General features: G+C 37.5%; 1 protein-coding gene across 1 annotated transcript in view; it reads left to right on the top strand.

The window, feature by feature from the left end:
* LOC101863614 (probable D-lactate dehydrogenase, mitochondrial) overlaps positions 1 to 14,789 on the top strand; it is a 19,891-nt gene extending 5,102 nt beyond the window's left edge. Inside the window, exons 2-12 of the mRNA XM_005108297.3 lie at positions 1,990 to 2,111; positions 2,786 to 2,927; positions 3,206 to 3,347; positions 6,652 to 6,811; positions 7,268 to 7,373; positions 8,355 to 8,448; positions 9,266 to 9,394; positions 10,129 to 10,256; positions 10,451 to 10,541; positions 11,768 to 11,879; positions 14,429 to 14,789. Coding sequence (XP_005108354.1) covers positions 1,990 to 2,111; positions 2,786 to 2,927; positions 3,206 to 3,347; positions 6,652 to 6,811; positions 7,268 to 7,373; positions 8,355 to 8,448; positions 9,266 to 9,394; positions 10,129 to 10,256; positions 10,451 to 10,541; positions 11,768 to 11,879; positions 14,429 to 14,597 — 1,395 coding nt within the window. The 3' untranslated portion in view covers positions 14,598 to 14,789. The remainder of the gene's footprint in view (positions 1 to 1,989; positions 2,112 to 2,785; positions 2,928 to 3,205; positions 3,348 to 6,651; positions 6,812 to 7,267; positions 7,374 to 8,354; positions 8,449 to 9,265; positions 9,395 to 10,128; positions 10,257 to 10,450; positions 10,542 to 11,767; positions 11,880 to 14,428) is intronic.
* The last annotated feature ends 3,371 nt before the right edge of the window (positions 14,790 to 18,160 follow it).

Genomic DNA, 18,160 nt, shown 5'->3' with positions numbered 1-18,160 from the left:
CCCTGCTTTGCTTGCTTTGCATATATAACACAAATTCATTTTTATTCATGACTCACTGCAGTCGGAGAGAAATGTGTCCTGACACTGTGGAATCTGACACTTGTCAATTTTTCTTTTTTTTTCATTTGGTGACTGTTTTACAGCACTCACAACTGCATAAGATTATAAGCGCGTGGGAATTATTAAGCATTTTCAGTTCGGTAGGAATCAATTTTGAATTTTGCCAGAGGGGTGACCGAAACCTGAAGCACTCTTATCTTATTTTGGACCACCAAAGGATCTTTAAAGTGCACATCTTGCACATGAAACCTCCAAGATTTTTTCGCCGTTATCCATGAAGGCTAAGTGTTAGATCTTACCTACCCTAAGATCAGGGCTGTGGCTGAAAGACAGCAGTAAGAAGGAGCCAATAAGTAGCAGTTGAAAAGTTGGAGGGGGGGGGTGCAGAAAGTGGAGATGAAAGCATATGACACAGAATATGGTTATAGAGCAGGAAAGGGGGTGAAAGGATAACTTTTATTAGAGAATAAAATTTTCCGTCACTGTCAGGTTTCGGACGCGGAGCCTATTGAATGAGAGGCAAACACTGTACCTCAAGACTACAAGACACCCTTGTCAATTTTTGGACATATGAAGTTATTGGTATCATCTTAACTTTTGTCTTGCTTTTGATGAAAAAAATAGTCATCTGTCTTGAATAGAAGTTTAGATGTTTGCAATTTAACACTTTGCAATCATATTTTGGAGAAAATCCAAAGACACTGGGTGATAAACATCGCCAATTAGAGAGATAAGGCGACAAAGTGTTAAGGAGATTGGGGTTGCCTGGTTTCAGAAGTAAAATTAGCAAGAAAAGCTTGATGACTTCCAAAGCTTGAGTATACTTGGAAACTGCAAACTCACATATTATAAAATTGTCAAATGAGCAGAAAAAATGCCTCTTCTATTTCTTTATTTTGAATATCGCCTGATTTCACCATGATGCCTCTCAAATAGATTTTTATGTGTCCTATTTTGATATATTGGACTTTTTAAATCAAGAATATGCTAATAGTGAAGTTTTGCTTTGTCAACGAAGGATTTGCAGAGAATGCAGCCTTCAAGGCATGGTTGTAGTTATATAAATTTATAAGCTTTGTTCAATGTTGATGGGACCTTGATTTCTAGATAAAGATTTTCCAAACATAAAGTGGATGGTTAGCGGGGGCTCTGGTCCTTCTTTCCTATCATACATCTATTGTCCTTATCTCTCCTCCTTTTTGTGTTTGTCACTCCCTTGTAAGATCTTTAATCTTCGGCTCTAATATGACCTTATTGTATTGAAGTGCCGCTAAATTCTTTCGGGAAAAAAACCCCATTATAAAGCCTATATTTTACACTGTCATAGCAGCCAACCGGTACATGATTTAAATAATGTATTCATCGGTTCTGATAACTCAGTGTGCTAATAAATGACTTTGTAACCTTGATTTCATTTTCTCAAATGTGTGATGTTTGTCTCGAAGTGCCCTCAAATAAAGTAAAAGCCAGCTGCTTTGAAGTGTCTGTTCTTACTGCCACCACCACCCAGAGCAGTATTCCCAGTGAAAAGGTTACACATTCCAATTGACTCTTATCCCATCCCTCCACTTTTCCCATCAGTTTTGCCGTACTTTTTTGGGGTGTATTATTATCCCTTATTCTACTCCTTCAGTGTCAGCTTGTTATGATTTAAAGCATTTCTTTTTTTTGTTCACATTAGCTTTGTTTGTCTCTGGCGACTGTTTTCTGTGGTAAGATGTCCAGAGTGGCATTTAGGTGTGAAGTCTGTAGGTTATGCCCATTTGTCAAGACTGATTTCTGAAACAGTTATGCAAACCGAGATTATTTGCAGGGACTGCATAAGCTCAGTGTTTTTCTTGGTTATTTTTATTCTACTAAACTTTTGTCTTGCCCTTTGTTTTATAATTGTAATGGGAATGTTGTGTATGATTATATGTTGTTTTTCAGAGCCGTCAGGCAAAAGTGACCAATGACTTTGTGAGCTCGCTAAAAAGCATTGTTGGAGACAAGAATGTGTCGACTGCCGACGCCGTCAGAGAACAGCATGGCCATGATGAGTCTCACCATGAGTATGAACATCTTCTTTTGCCTTAACCTTTTCTTCCCATCCCATTTCTGAGCTCATCTTTTCTCGCCCCTCTGATTTCACTCTGTCCAAATCAGTTCTTAAAGTTTTGATAGAGCTGGGAAAAAAATGTTTCAGTGGTTCAATAGGATGATACTTAGAATTCTTGTCCATCATTAGATTTCCTCACTAAACAATGAGGAAACTCCATCTCTAATGCTACCCAGTTAAAGATTACAATGATGGAATAATCAAGTTTTTTTGTTTGGTGTATTTTTTTTCTGAGTTAACAAGGGACTTGATCCAATCTGAAATCTGTATATGAAGAATACAAGAAAACGTCCTATTTTTGTACATGTACCATGCATGTACAGCCTGGCAGTTGAACATGGATTTGGCATGGTTAGCAAGTAATGAATTGCTTCCTTAATTAAGGTAATATCTCAATGTATCCTACTACTGCCTTCATTTTATGGCATTTTTGTGGCTGGCAGGTGCCTATGGTTGTAACAGAGTTTCACAGCAATGTAATGATTTTAATTTTGCAGTCTGTCCTTTCTTTGTTCTAAAAGTTTAAAAAGTGACAGCTTACCTTTTAAAGAAAATAATGCTGATTCCTTGTCTTCTCCTGGTTTGGATTTAGTATACTTAGGTCTTTGTGTATTTTTTGCTCCTCAGAATTGGCCTGCCAGACGTCGTGGTATTTGCCGAGTCTGTGCAACATGTGAGCGAAGTGTCCAAATTGTGCAACGACAATGTGGTGTCTCTCATTCCCTTTGGCAGCGGGACAGGGCTGGAGGGCGGAGTCAATGCGCTGGAGGTGAGGAGCATAAGAGAATAACCTTCACAGAGTATTCATTTTCTTCACATTCCTGGGTATTTTTAAAAACTTTTTTGTGTCCGAGTGTCTACCAGGAACTAGTAACATCCTTTTCTTAATTAAGACAGGAAGAGTATATAGTTGCTTTTATACCAGGTATAGGTAATATTCTTCTTTAGTCTTTGAATACTTGTGATAGAGTGATAAATTCTCGAGTTTGGCTCTTAGTTTAAAACAAAACGTCAGAAAAAGCGAACAAGTTTTTTTTCTCTCTCCAGGGTGGAGTTTGTCTTGATGTGACCAAAATGGATGAGATCATAGAAGTGAATGCTGAAGACTTTGACTGCACCGTGCGGCCAGGGGTCATGAGAATCGGCCTCAACAATTATCTCAGGGACACTGGGCTCTTTTTCCCGATCGGTGGGTGATGTGTGGTGTTTGTGTACTTTGTGCACTTAACTTCTGTTTGGAATACAACTTGTGGCAAATACTGCTTGTAAAGGACCAAACAAATAATGTGTCTTTTTCGGAGCAGCAAAAAAATTACATTGCTTCCATGACATGTTTCATTTTTTATACTGTTTTTCACTAAGAATTCCTTGACTATTGCTATAGCTGCAAGCTAACTGCTTCATCATATGATACACCCTGTAACATTTCTCTTAGGTAAAAATATCTTTCCATGAATTTCGATAATTAGTTTGTTTTTCTCTTGATATACGGATCTTATTTTCCTCGGTTTCTTGTGTGATGTGTAGATTTTGTTAAGACCCTTCTGGAACTGATGTAGTTTTAATTTAGAATTCAGAAAAAATGTGTCAGAAATTTGAGAAGACCTGTGTTAGTATAGGGGCAAAGTACAGGGTGATCAAAAAAAAACTTTTACAAATTTTTTCATAAATATTTTCCTCCACACTGAAGCTTTCCTTTCGTCTTCAAATTTGAACACAATATTCCTCATTCAAAAGGAATTTGACTTATATTCATTTTAGATGATTCCACTAAGTAATTCTGCAGTATAATGCGCATTAAAAAAACAACCCATTTTTTACCTTTGTCCCCTTTTATTACACTATGCAGCAGTAGGCATTACCACAAAATGTCGTAACAATTGCATCATATTGCAAGCTACAGCAGTCTAACAGGCCTACGGAAGTTTGCAGACATTATTATTTTTCAAGTTCCTTTTGTTTATCCAAATCATGGTTCAGTTTAATAAGGAGCCGAGAGCATTTTGTATTGAACATTACCTCTCCACAAAATCACTATCCCTGACATTTCATAAGTTCCGCACAAAGTATGGGAAGAATGCTAAAGTGCCATCGAGGCCTTATTTGATGTTATGGGTAAAAATGTTCCGTCAGTTTGGGTGTATAGAAAATCAAAACAAAAAATCTCAAGAAAAAGCGACGGCTTCAGGTCGAATGCGCACCATTCGAACCCCTCTAAACATCGTCAGGGTGCAGAACTCGGACGTCGAATCTAATGAGACATCTGTCCGCAGACGATGCCTGCAGCTAGGACTTTCATACACATCGACAGTGCATATTCTTAAAGTAGATCCTAATTTATGCCCATGCCATATTCATGTTACGCGAACGCTTCGCGAGAATGACCGGGGGGACAGAGGATGGCAATGTGTCGGTGGTTCCTCAACCGCCTTGGAGAACGCAAGAGTTTCTTAGATGACATCTGGTTCAGTGACGAAGCGCATTTTCAACTTTCAGGATATGCAAACTCCAAAAATGCTGTCTATTGGGCATCCCACCCACCTCCCTACTGTCTCCAGAAGCCACTCCATGGTGAAAGGTGTACAGTGTGGGTGGCTTTAAGCACTCATGGTTTGGTGGGTCCTTTTTTTTTGGAAGACGCTGACGGACACGTTGCAACTGTGGACACAGACCAATATATCGAGGTGCTGAAAAAATTATGGACGGATCTGGGGAGACACCGGCACTTGGATCGCCAAGACCAGTGGTTCATGCGAGATGGGGCCAATCCACACGTTTCTGTCGGATCAATGACATGGATAGCTGACCGCTTTGGAGATCATGTGATCAGTTGCAGAAGTGAACACATTTGGGCTCCGCATTCTCCTGACCTGAATCCTTTAGACTTTTTCTTGTGGGGCTATCTGAAGGACAGGATATTTCAAAACCAGTTTGGAAACTTTGAAATTATGAAACAATCTATGATGAAGTTTGAAACATTCCGCGGGAACTGTTTGGCCGTCATCGAGCATTCAAATGACGTGTTAAAAGATGTTTGGAGTCCAAAGGAGGACATGTGGAGCATTTGTTTTAAAAATTCCAGAACAAAAATGTTAGTTCTTTAACTCCCTAAGAGAAGTTAAATATTGTTTAATGTCACAAGGGCGGAACAATTAAATGTTGTTAAGAAAAAGAAGACAAAAATCAAATCAATCGTCTCATGACTTTCCTTGCGACAGTGTCTTTTTTAAAAATTGGAGCATTTTGCGTTTATGGGTGTTTTTAAAAAAATGCTTTTTCCGTTCTGAAAATAAGTTTCTTCTGTATTAATTTTATGTCAAACAAATTCTTTTTGAATGAAGTTTATCTGTTCCAAATTTCATCTTTCTAGAACAACATTTGCGAAAGATATCTAGAAAAAAAGTTGTAAAGTTTTTTTTGGATCACCCTGTGCTTGGCTGTTGTGCTCTTTCATCTTGTCCAAGTTTTGCAGTCTCTTTGGCCCTGCTTCCTTTTATCTCCATCATATTTCTGCCTTGTACTTGGTATTAATATTCCCAATAATAAATGAGTTGCATCTCCTGGTTGACAATAGGCCTCTCGAAGTGGCTTCCTCATAGTTTTGACCAGTCTGCATCATCAGGCTCCCCCCCCCCCCCCCCATGTTCCAGGACTGACTTTTGTGTTGAAGCTATTGTCTGTGTTATTGCAATGTGTTATTTTTGTACAAGTTGAGGTTCTGGTTCAATGCCAAATGATCTTCTGTCCAATGGGATTCCAGCCTCCAGGCAGTATCTAGTGTGCTCATATCAAGATTGCCAAAAAAAAGTCAACATCTTGTGAACTCATTTGTAAGTAAGGTACATTGTGTATGCAATGGAGTATGTGCTATTTGGCATTCCAGTAAGAGAGTGTTCATTTTGATCAAAACAGTGAGGGCTATATTCTCTGTTGTGTGATATTTAATATTTTGGCTCAATGAGTGTAATGTCTAATTCCCTTTGCTTACAGTTCTGTACAGTTCAGAATTCTTTCCTAATATTACTGAAAATTCTTAATTTTGAAAAGCGATAACATACGAGCGTACTTCCCCTCCCTTCTTAACTCTTTGGCTTGCGGTCAGAACTGCTGTGCGGGTGAGCCGCTAACAGCAGCTCGGGTGCATTCCTTTGCAACGATGTCGACATCAAATTATTTTATCGACATTTCATTCATTAAATGAAGAACAATCAGAATAGCTTCACTTGTTTTGATTTAATGACCATTTTAGTGACGTATTCGTCATTTTTAGATTAAGTACCAAAAAAGGTCCGCGGCATTGTGGGTGGGTTACCCCCCCCCCCTCAGAGATAAAGAGTTAACTTATAACGCTTTTACCCCGACCATCTTTTCCCCTTCCACAAGTATCTAGTTTTCCTTTTCCTTTTGTTTCACCAAAATTTCCTTTTGCCTTTACCTTTCCTTCTTTTGCTCTATTCCCATTTCTGTTATTAATTCCTCTTGCCCACCTGTAGATCCTGGTGCTGATGCGTCAGTGTGCGGCATGTGTGCTACGAGTGCGTCCGGGACCAATGCTGTGCGCTATGGGACTATGAGGGAAAATGTGCTCAACCTGGAGGTGGTGCTGCCAGATGGGCGTGTCATCGACACAGCGGGGAAAGGCAGACGAACCAAGTGAGTGGGGTTTTTTTTGTTCTTCTGATCTGTTGATGTAAGCAACAAAGTTGAAGTTAAAGTTGTCTATTTTAGGACTATTTGGGTTTCCAGCATTGTTCAGATGGGAGAAAAACAGTTGGGAAGTTTTTATTTGAATTGCTTTTCACCCCTATTCTGTAGGGAATGGCAAAAGGTTGGGGGGGGGAGGGGGGGGGAGAATACTGAAGGGCGCTTGAAACAAATATCCATTGTGAATATCACGTGCTGTATACACTTCACACATATTTAATATAAGATATCAAAAGTAACTAAACTCTACAAAGGGGTCATACTGTTTTTGCTGTCATCAAAGTCTTGTGCGAATTTGAGGAACAAAGGGAAAGAGTGACATGTTGTGTTGTGATTTGATAATGCCCTCACTTTGGAGCTTAAAAATAACCTTTGTGACATTATTCCCTTAATATTTTTTTTCAGGAAAACTTCGGCTGGTTACAATTTGACCAACTTGTTTGTTGGATCAGAGGGTACCCTTGGCACTATTACCAAAGCTACCGTCAGATTATATGGAGTCCCAGAAAAGGTAATGCTTGGTATTTTTAGTAGCTGCACGATGGGGCTGTTTCACATGAAGGATGTTACCCTCATAGTCCTTCCTGTCCCGGTTGTTCTAACAGCCCGCAGGCTTTTGTTTTTATGCTGAGTGCCTGAAAGTGGTATAGTCATGTGATCTGTAATTATTGAGTTAATCTGTTAAGTAGAGTGGTTGTGTCAGTCGGAGAAGAAAAAGTTGTACACTTTTAAGGTGAGGAAAGATTTTAAAAATGTGGTTTATTTGAATTGAGAAAGTTTATGCCTGCTGTAATGAATCTAGTTTCATTTAATGTGAAATATCTAAAAGATGCAGTGATGTTTTTAGTGTAGTTTTCTCCCTTGGTTTACTGTTATTGTTTTACTCTCAAATGGTAGGTCTTTAGATTTAAGAGAAGAGATTTTAGAAGCCCATTGTTCTCGTTCTTGAAGATTTTTTTTTTCTGTTTCCTGACAAATGTCTCCATTTTTTTTCCTAATCTTTACATGAATAAAAAGGGCTTTGTGACAAAACATTTCATAAATGAAAGGTGGAATATTTCTATAAAGAGGTGATTATTTAATGCATGGTCTGTTGCTGTTAAAAACCAAGCTGAAGTGTAGCTATATAAAATCATTAATCACAAGTTTTGTAACAAAATGTTTCAAAGCAGTAAAGATGGAGTTCCGTCCTCTGTCCTGACGAAAAAACAGAGGAAAAAGCACAAGTAGTGGAGATCATATATTTCACCACAACGTTTTAGACTATTTTATTTACTAATAGTTTTTTGTACTGGAGCTATTGGTAAGTAATTGAATGTTATTTTGGAAATTTGGTGGCCATAAACTACTGCATGCTGCTCCATTTTATTTGGAGTCAATGTGCATGAACAGGTTTTCAAATGCAAAGAAAAGTTAATTCTTTGTCCATTGGTGGTTTAAAAATTTATTGATGACAAACTTTATGATGAAGTGCAATTATTTCCTTCACCAGACTATTTCCGCCGTGTGTCATTTTAACTCAGTGCAGGAGGCTGTTGACACAGTCGTACAAGTGTTGCAGTGTGGAATTCCCATGGCAAAACTTGGTTGGTAATTTATTGTAAACACATGAACTTGGATTTCTTTGGGTTTTTCGTGAATCTTTATTCTTTTAGTAGATGTGTTTGAAGGCACAATTTTGTGGTATTAATTTGTTGTGGCTCAAGTTGAATGTTATTTTTTTTTCAAAATCTCTTGATTTTTTAAGATGAGTTGTGTCAGGTTTATTGATTTTCAATAGAGTTTCCCACTGAGACAAATACTGAAGCCACATTCGATGCATTGGTGTAGTGGTTAAGATTTAATTTTATTTTCAGCTTTTAAAGCTTTGGTAATATAGGATCCAGATAGTTCAGAACTTTTTATAGTGAATACTGTTTCATTTTTATCATGAACTTTGCTAATTTTTAATTACAAAATAGTTTACATGAAATCTTTTCTTATTTTTTTCTTTCTCAATAATGCATGACTTGTCCCTACCCATTAAGTAGCTAGCTTTAGAAGATCTGTTAGATGTCAGTTTAGAGGGGAATTTTAAGAGGAAAGATGTTCACTTAACTAGTGTTTTGTTTTTAATTTTCTTATACCATCTCTATGAACTATGAAACTATAAAATGCCACACTTGTGGTAGATTCTGTTTTCCCTTTTAGTGTATGGAATGAACATTCTGCAAGTGTTTTTTTTTTTTTTTAACCTTAAGGAAAGAAACCTTTTTTTATTTGCATTTTTATTTAAGACGAAAAAGTAATATTCATCTCTTTTGCTTTTGTTTTATTGTCAAATAATTCCATTTTGTAACTGGACTGGCCTTTGAATTTGAAATTTGTTTGAATTTGAATTTCTTTTTTTCTTCAAATTTTCAGAATTTCTTGATGATGTGGCCATTGAGGCTTTCAACAAGTTTAGCAAGTTTGATATGACGGTGGCACAGTCATTGTTTTTAGAATTTCACGGACCTGCACTTGGCCTGGAAGATCAGTTCAACACTGTCAGTAAGTGTTGGATGATTCTGTGTTCAAAGATGCAATGTACCGTCTGCCGAGAGAGGATATTGATGTCTCGGTGGTCATTATGATAGATCAAGCAATGGGCCTTTGATAATAATGAAACTTATGTCTCTTCCAGAATTTTAGTGGTTTTCTGTCTTGTAGAGCTAATGAGTTTATAGTCATTTGTGGAACATTCAGTGAATTGTGTAATTAATGTTTTATTTTGATAGGTTACATGCATTATTTTTTACATTGGCCGTCAAATTATTGTGCATCTGTTTTTTTGTCTGTGGTCCTGTTTAGGACTTTGTACTTTGTGAATTTGATGCTTTTTCAGTGCAGTGTACCGTTGTTATGGGGTGTTGTTGCTACTGAAAATCCTTTTCTGTGTTGTCGTGGGTAGAATCTGCTGTTGCATGCAACGTGAGTTCATGTGGTATAGATTGACTGTCCCTCTCTGTCCCCTGGGTTGTTGTATTCTACTCAGCTCAGGTTGTTCAAGGGGATAGGCAGGGTCAAAACTGCATCCCATTTGTAGATGATCTATTAAGGGGGGGGGGGGGGTTGAGCTGTGACAATTAATCATGCTTCTGAATGGCCATTGTTTTGCGCGACTCTAATCTTTACATAACTTAGAAAATAGCTCGCCACCCCTGAAGAATTTATTGGGTATTCAAAGCTACCTGACATCAGTCTTATTTTGTTTGTTCTGAAAGTACTTTTTGTTTTTGTTGCAGAGGAGCTGATTGATATGAACAATGGATTTGGCCTGAAGACTGCCATAGAAGCTGATGAAAGAAACAAACTATGGAAGGCCAGGCATGAGATGGTGTGGGCATGCTGCTCACTTATCCCTGGTTCAAAGGTAATTACTTTACTGTGCATGGGATTTTTTTTTTAAGTCGTCTCCAACAGCATCTAGTCATTCTTATCATTCTCTATGCTCTTGTTTTTCAAAATGTTTCAATGGAAGTCTCTGCAATTTATCTTACAATTTTCTCGTAGAGAATAATATTTAAAAGTTAACAACGTACTATTTGTTCTGTCTTGTTATTTCAGCCTTACTCCACTGATGTTTGTGTGCCTATCTCCCACTTGCCTGATGTGATCGTCAAAACAAAGGAAATGATCAAAGAGGCAAATGTCATTGGTAAGAATACCTTATCGTTTTTGTTATCTATATTTTTGTATATCTGTATAGGTTGAAACAAATTAATTTTTGCATTTATATCATATGTCATCACTGCGCTAATAAATTGGCACCTTTCATTTTTGCTGTTTTGAGATAATTGGGGGGAAAAAAATTAACTAGACTATTTATCATGTAATAATGGTAAAACTTGCTATGCTTTTTTCTTTTGTGACTACCATTGCATTTTAATTTTGGTTTTACCAAAAGATAGACATAGTACCACCAAACGAAATAAAAGGCTTGTTGCATTTTGGCACAACTCTGAGTTGCTAGCGCAGTGATGATATGTACCTGTCAGAGCTGGAGTTTAATTTACTCTCCTTTTAGTGTAGTGTGAGTGATTCCAGAGCCAATGCCTCCATTCTTTGATTCTGTTTCTGATAAGACAAAGTGGTGACCTGTTAGAACTCTACAAGTCACACAAAAGTTTAATATTTTCCTTTCATGGTTTCTGACCCAGGTCGCCGTTCTAGTTTTCAATCGTCTCCCTTATGAAATGAGACCAAAATGTACAAGCAAGTATAAAAAGTGGTGCGCGATTTGAAACAAGGATTTTACAGTCCATATTTAACAAAAAATTGTGTAGATACTGTAGCTTTGTCTCCTGGACGGGTTAACATTTCTTCTGTAGGAATATGAACATTTCATCCCGTTAAGGTCTTTAGTTTTGTCGAGGCTTTGCAGAGACTGAAGTAAATCTCTTAATTCTAAATGAATATTTAAATCAGAAATAGACATACCGCTGGAACTGAAAAGGAGAAATTTGCTGTGGGAAAGCAGAATGGCACAATAGCCTAATCATTTTTTTTGTCGAATGTTAGAAAATCTGTGGTTGTGTCTTCATTTAAAAAAATTATTTTACCTGAAAAAATGTCATTGTCTATGATGAGGTTCATAAGTTTCAAAGAAATTATGCTAAGAATGTACGTTATTTGGAGATACTCGATATATCCAGAAAATATGGAAAAGACCAAGTGTAAATATATTTCTCAGATATTCCTTACATGTTTTGAGTCTGTGAGGAAAAGGAATTATATTTAAGCCTATGGATACTTGAATGTGAGTTATGTAGCAGTGACAAAAAGTGACCATTGTAATCATGCTGACTTGATCTAAACTCTCTACTCTACTTGTAGTCAGGGTTGTGTTCACACTTGATGAGCGATTCATGCTCTTGTTTTCAGGGCCCATTGTTGGGCATGTCGGAGATGGGAATTTCCACGTGTTTTTCCCTGTGGACCACGCAGACACTGAGACGTTTAAAAAAGTCTATGACATTTCACATAGGATGGCCCTGTGAGTAGGACCTGAGTATGCACATTGTTCAGGGCTTTCTTTTGGACTTGATTTGTATTTTTGACATTTTACTTCTTTTTGTGTTTCTGTCAATTTCATTATACGTGCATGAAGAAAGTTTTGACCTGTACATAGATACATTGATACCAAAAGCGAAGTAAAAATAAATGTGTCATCTTAAAATTTTACTCTATGTTCATATATGAACAAACATGAAACCTTTTCTAAGCGGTCTATTAAATTGCTTTTTTTTAAACTCATTCTTTAAATCAAAACTAGCCCTTAAAAATTTCTCTGCTTTTTTATAAACTTTCTTCATGCAAAAAGTGAGAGTGCTTCACAGTTCAGTCATGAGAACAAAACTGTAGCATTTAAAAACCACATATTATGTTCTTTTTCGAACGGCACAATTTTTGGACATGAAAACTAGGCTTATACAGTCTTCTTTTGTGAGGCACTTTCTTGACCAGTCACAGACTTTTTAAAATTTATCCTGTAGATATCTTCCACGTGGATTTTTTTGTGTGTGTTTGTCAGCTCCTATCGTAGGCCATGTTGGTGATGGCAATTATCACGTGGCGCTTCTTATGACCCAGGACGCTGAATACAATGCCCGCAACATGACTATTGCACATGGCATAATCGAGTGAGTAGGAGGCAGTTTATTTGATAGGACACCAATTTAATAGGATGGGACTTTAAATAATAATGACAATGATGATAGTAGATTGCAAAGTACAAAGTAAGCTCTATGCACTAAATTTATTATTGCACTTGTAGAAGCAGTAACATTCTGAAACAGCGTCAGCTTCCTGGGAAATTTTAAGGGAATGAAACCCACTTGAAAATGTTGGTGTTAATTTTTTCAAGATGTTTCTGTTTTCTGGTGATAAAGGACATTATACATTGAAAGCTTTTTTTCTCTTTTCTATGATTTGATAAAAAGAGAAATTTGAAGGGGAGGGGTGATGGGGAGTGGGTAGAACAACGTGTGACTCTAGAACTGAGTCATTTGTGCTACTTGAGTTGCAGGCAGTCCACTTTGATTTTGTCATGTAATTAACCAACATTTGAAAGTTTGGAGTTAAAATCTTTTGTGGAGTTTTACATTTTTTAGTTGTTTTTTGTTGTTGTGGTAAGTGTTTTATGGTGCTCGTTTATTTTGTCTTTTTGCACTCCCCCCATAGACCTGTCTGGAAGCTTTTTTCCCTGTGCTTTACCTCAAAAAGTTATTTAGAGTATTTTGACTGCTCAGTGTAAGACTCCATTGTATGTCACTTTTCAAAATGGCACATCGTATAGTTTTACACTAAGCAGTTGGTATCTAGTCTGAAATTGTAATGGAAACTATAAGTGCGTGCAAGAAAGAGGAAGAAATAACCAGCACTATGTATTCAGATTTTGGTTTGTCTTGAGAAAATGACAATAATGGAGACTATTTCTCTTCAGATTTATAGATATACTTAGTCTCACTTTGATATGTGAAGACTTGCCACACCACCCATTTTGACCTCAAGTTTTGTGTTTGCATGTAAAGAGATGTCAGAATGTTTTTTAAAGATTATTTTTTGGGGTGTCTTATTGTACATGTTTACTTTTTGTCAACATAGTTCTGCAAAAGTGTTTGTACCATTGTCATTGTTGTAATGATAAGACTCTGTGCTGATACGTCCAGAAAATATGATTTCAATTCCTGAGTGGGAAAGTTATACCAAGCATCTCCGTCCATATGCCAGCATGTTGTATCCCTCCTAAGAGGGTTGAAGCAGTCCATCCATTTTATTATCTAAATTGTGTCAATGGAAGCGTAAAACATCTACAATCTATCAGTAGTAATTACCAATGAAAAGTGTTCTGGGGTGGGGGGAGGGGGGGAGGACCTGCTTTTGATCAAAATGACTCGGCGTTTAAAAAGATTTATTTCAAATTTTCTATTTTATGTGTTTAATTTTATAAGGTTCGGATAATTTTTTGTTGAGTTTACTTTCAAGAGGCCACTTTCTGTTTTATAATTTATAGTTTAGTTTTCTTGCTTGCAGCCATTCTTTTCAGTGGGCAGGATGTAATTTTGATTCACTACATTGAAAATGTTCCATATAAATTGGTGAAGCACTAACACTGTTTACATATATATCTTGCCTTTTTTTCATACACTTATTGACCTGTATTGTGTTAATGTGCTTCTCTGCACTGAAAGTCAACGCATAAATAACAAAACTTAATAGTGACTTTTTTGTTCAGAGCATTGAGTAGTAGAAAATGGTTAAGAACTGTAAGTGTAAGAATATTTAGTAATGCCGGGTGATAAATCAGAAGGCACTTTCATGTTTTAACGGAAGTAAAACATCTAAGCTAAGAAAACTGGATCGTTAACAACAACAACAAGCTAAGAAAAAAACGTATGGGACTATAAGAGTGTTTCCCTGCTTAAAGATATTAAAAAGGCACTGTTAAAGTCTTTTAGCAGCAGTTGAAAGTCTGTAGCTTTTGAAATCATAATCCTTTCTTTGGGTGACATTTAAGCAAGTTTCTTCTCCCTCTCTCCGTAGTCTGGCCATGGACCGGAACGGAACCTGCACCGGGGAGCATGGGATTGGGATGGGCAAGCGGGACCTGCTTATCCGAGAGCTTGGTGAGGAGGGCGTTGAGGCAATGAGACAAGTGAAGAAAACCTTTGACCCCAACGGCATCATGAACCCTGGCAAGGTGTTCTGTTGATTTCCCCCCCTCGGCCCTGGAGACTTTGCTCACTGGTCTACAGGTTGTGTTTTGAAAATGAATGAGCTTGTGAGTGCATGGGCTCACCCTCTTCTCTCTTTTTTTCGCGCACTCATACACACATGCACTCACACATACACCTGTACCTGTTGTACACTCGCATGCACTCACACACACATGCGCACACACACATGCGCACGCACACACACACACACACACACACACACACACACACACACACACACACACACGCACAGTGACACACACACACACACATGCACAAACACATATCTCTCATCCTGGCACCCACATAGGCATACACTTAACACACACCTTGGCATACACAGACACACATTTTGCATACCCTCTCATGTTAACGCTCTGTTGTACACAATTTTTCCCCAGACATAAACTCTCCCGGGCACACTCAAGGAAGCCAGCCCATACGCTAAACACACACACACAAGCACACAAACACACTTTAAGCACAAACACGCAAGCATAGAAAGGGAAAAGAAGAAGCACATACACACTTAACCCTTGGGCAGAGGTTCTGAAAAGAACAAAAGGACAAGAGATTGAAGATTGTGGTGCTGTGTGGCCTGATCTGCAATATGATTCATGTTGCTATCCTTGCCATGGTCGTGACTTATATAAAATACCATTGTGATCTGTTGAAACATGTGATTTTTCAGTGTTGCACTCTGTCTTAGTGGAGGAGTGCTTTTGCCACTGCTTTAATCTGTCGTGCAGTTTACTTTTTGGAGCATAATTTTTATTTTCCATCTTCTTTTGTCATCTTCCCTTATAACTCTTTTTATCCGGGCTACGAGTATACTCGTAACGAGGACCAGTCCAGGCTACGAGTATACTCAGAACAGCTATACGGTTATGTCAAAGAAGCTAGTTCTGCTTGCAGTTACCAAAATACGCAAATACGGCGATGCTTGCTCCATCTGAATATTTAAATTTTCCAATGAACAGCGTTTTCTTTGTTTTTGATGTGTGTAGAAGCTTGAAAAATGCCTAGAAAACGCACGTTCACGACCGACGAAGTACTTCTTGAAGTGGTACTGGGTTGTGAGAGGGAATGAGACTAATTTGATGAAAATGACTCTGTATCAAGTGCCGTAAATGCCGTTTTGGATATTAATGAATAGGAATTAGACTCATCTAATAGCGATTCAGATCACTGTGAAGGGGTCAGTACTGGAATTCGTGCTGTACAGATGGTTTGGGGTTGATCTATAAATCCAAGGGGATGTTGTGGGCGCGGCAATCAGGGTCAAGTTGGAGGGTTTAATACTCCTAAAAATCTACCTAGTACAATTGGTGTAATTCCTAATCACATACATTTACAAAAACTACCTTCAATTTCTAACATAACTGCCAAATTTCCTTAAAACCTAAGAGTAAACATAAGAAATACAGCACTTTGAAATATACACACTAAATTCCAAGTCATATGGCGCTGGGGCCCCAGGACGGGTACAGAGTCTGTCGGGTTACAGCCAGGATAAAAAGAGTTAAATAGAGATGGTGGATTTGTCCCTGTTATGGTAACATGTTATATTATCATGAGCAACTGTATTAAAATGGGAGGACTGGATGATAGCAGTCGAAGACTGGGACATAAATACGACAAGATGTTTTGGAGGTTTTTTCGTGGTGGTATGGGTTATGCAGAAAGTTTAAATTAATGCTTAGAACAGATAGTTTTGTCTTACATGTTCCCCTTTGTCTTGAGGAACTCTTGAATACAGATGTAAAACTATACCATTGAATATTTTTTTCTTTTGCTCAAATGTATTATGGTTAATATTTTGTGATGTGTTTGTTTTAGTTTATCATGAGATGTTTTTAAATTTAATTAATCGGAAATTTTGTGTTTAGAAGTCTTTATAGGTATTTCTTTGTCAATGTATATAAATGTAGGTGCTTGGGAGAGACTGCACTTCATCTACAGTTATATGGATTGTAGTTTTATAATTCCCTCCTTATGATCGTTATAATTGGCATCTATCTTTTTTTACAGATATGTCCACCTCGCCTTTTTTTTTCGTTCTGTCTTTATAACCAGAAGTCAGATTTTTCAGCGCAACAGTATTCAGTGTAATATGTATATAATATAGAGAGTATATATGTATATATAATGGGTCAAGGCCTACTTTTTTCCATATTCTCGTGAACTGTGTGTTGGAGATAATGTTGAATGCTCTGCTATTTGAATGACATATGTTTCATTATCGGTGGTCAGTATGTTGTTGATAAATGAAAGTGAGAATGGGTTTTGCGTGAGAAGCTGTCTCAATTATTGTCCATAACTAGCGTTCCTTGGGCAGAATTTATTAGGATTGGAGAACAGGCGTTTTAGTGCCTTATGAACCCTTGACATTTGCCAAAAATTATGTTCCCTTGTATTTAATTGTGCATTAAAATATCAATAAGTACAGCTACACCCCTGAATAGCCCTGCTTGAAATATGGTCAGATATATTTTTTGTGTGTATATATGTGTCAAAAGAGCATTAATTCTGCAAGTACATCCTTTATGAAAAAAGTAATTATGTTGAAAATTTGACAACAATGAATTTGTTCCTAACCCTACTTGCATGCTTAGGGGCATCTTTGTTTGGACACGTGAGTGGTCTTCGAAATTGGTATTTCTCATCATAAATTTAAAAAAATAATATCAGGAGATGTCTTTAGCTTCATAAGCAAAATCTACTTATTGCCCTACCAAATGTGTCTAATCTAAAAGAGACAAAGTCTGAGTTTCTCCGCTGGAATTTTTTATAGCCTATTTTGGGATTCTGTTGTTCTACGTCATGTATTGATGTATTAATTGCTATTTTACCTAGGTAGCAGAAGAACTGTGTTTATATAGCTCCTGACAGGCAGGGATGTGGCAGCTTTCCTCCTACCTAATTATAATCTGTATTGTATCATTAGGAGGGGGAAAAAATCATTCACCACCACAGTTAGGAAAGGGGTTGTTGAGGGGGGTGGGGGGGGGGGGGGGGGGGGGGGGAGAGAGCGCTGAGGGCAGGACAAGCAAAGAAAAAAAAGTTTTCTTCTTGTGTCATTCCTGCAGACAAAGCTCAGTTCAATTTCTCAACAAGTGAACTCTGAAGGTGTTTTGGTTATGCAACATTCAGTTGTCAAATTAGCCTATCTGTGTAAGGTGGCACTTGGATCTCACTGAAGGGGTCCGGAGTTTCCACTCCCTTTCTTTAATGTTTTCCCTCCCCCATGCATGTTATATTCATGTGTGAAGTTAGGAGACTGAATGAAAAATTTTGAAAAATTAGTACGTCTCATATAACTGAAAGATTCTTTCAAAAACCAAGAACTGCCCCTGTGACAGCCGTTTTCCTTTTTTTCTCGAGGAAAACTTTGGACTAAGGTTTTTTTCTAAATTCAATTTGACAGATAATTTAATATATTGGCCAGATTCACCTTTATGACCTCATTCTTTCTTTTAAGAAACTTAATGTCTTGTTTTTTTTTTTCATTAACAGCATGATATATCTCTCATAGTCAACTTGTATTTTTTCTCTGATT

This window comes from Aplysia californica, unplaced genomic scaffold, assembly GCF_000002075.1.
Source record: "Aplysia californica isolate F4 #8 unplaced genomic scaffold, AplCal3.0 scaffold00676, whole genome shotgun sequence".
In the NCBI taxonomy this organism is placed as follows: Eukaryota; Metazoa; Mollusca; class Gastropoda; order Aplysiida; family Aplysiidae; genus Aplysia; species Aplysia californica.
The sequence above is the reverse complement of the archived record's forward strand: the minus strand, read 5'-3'. Positions and strand labels throughout refer to the sequence as shown.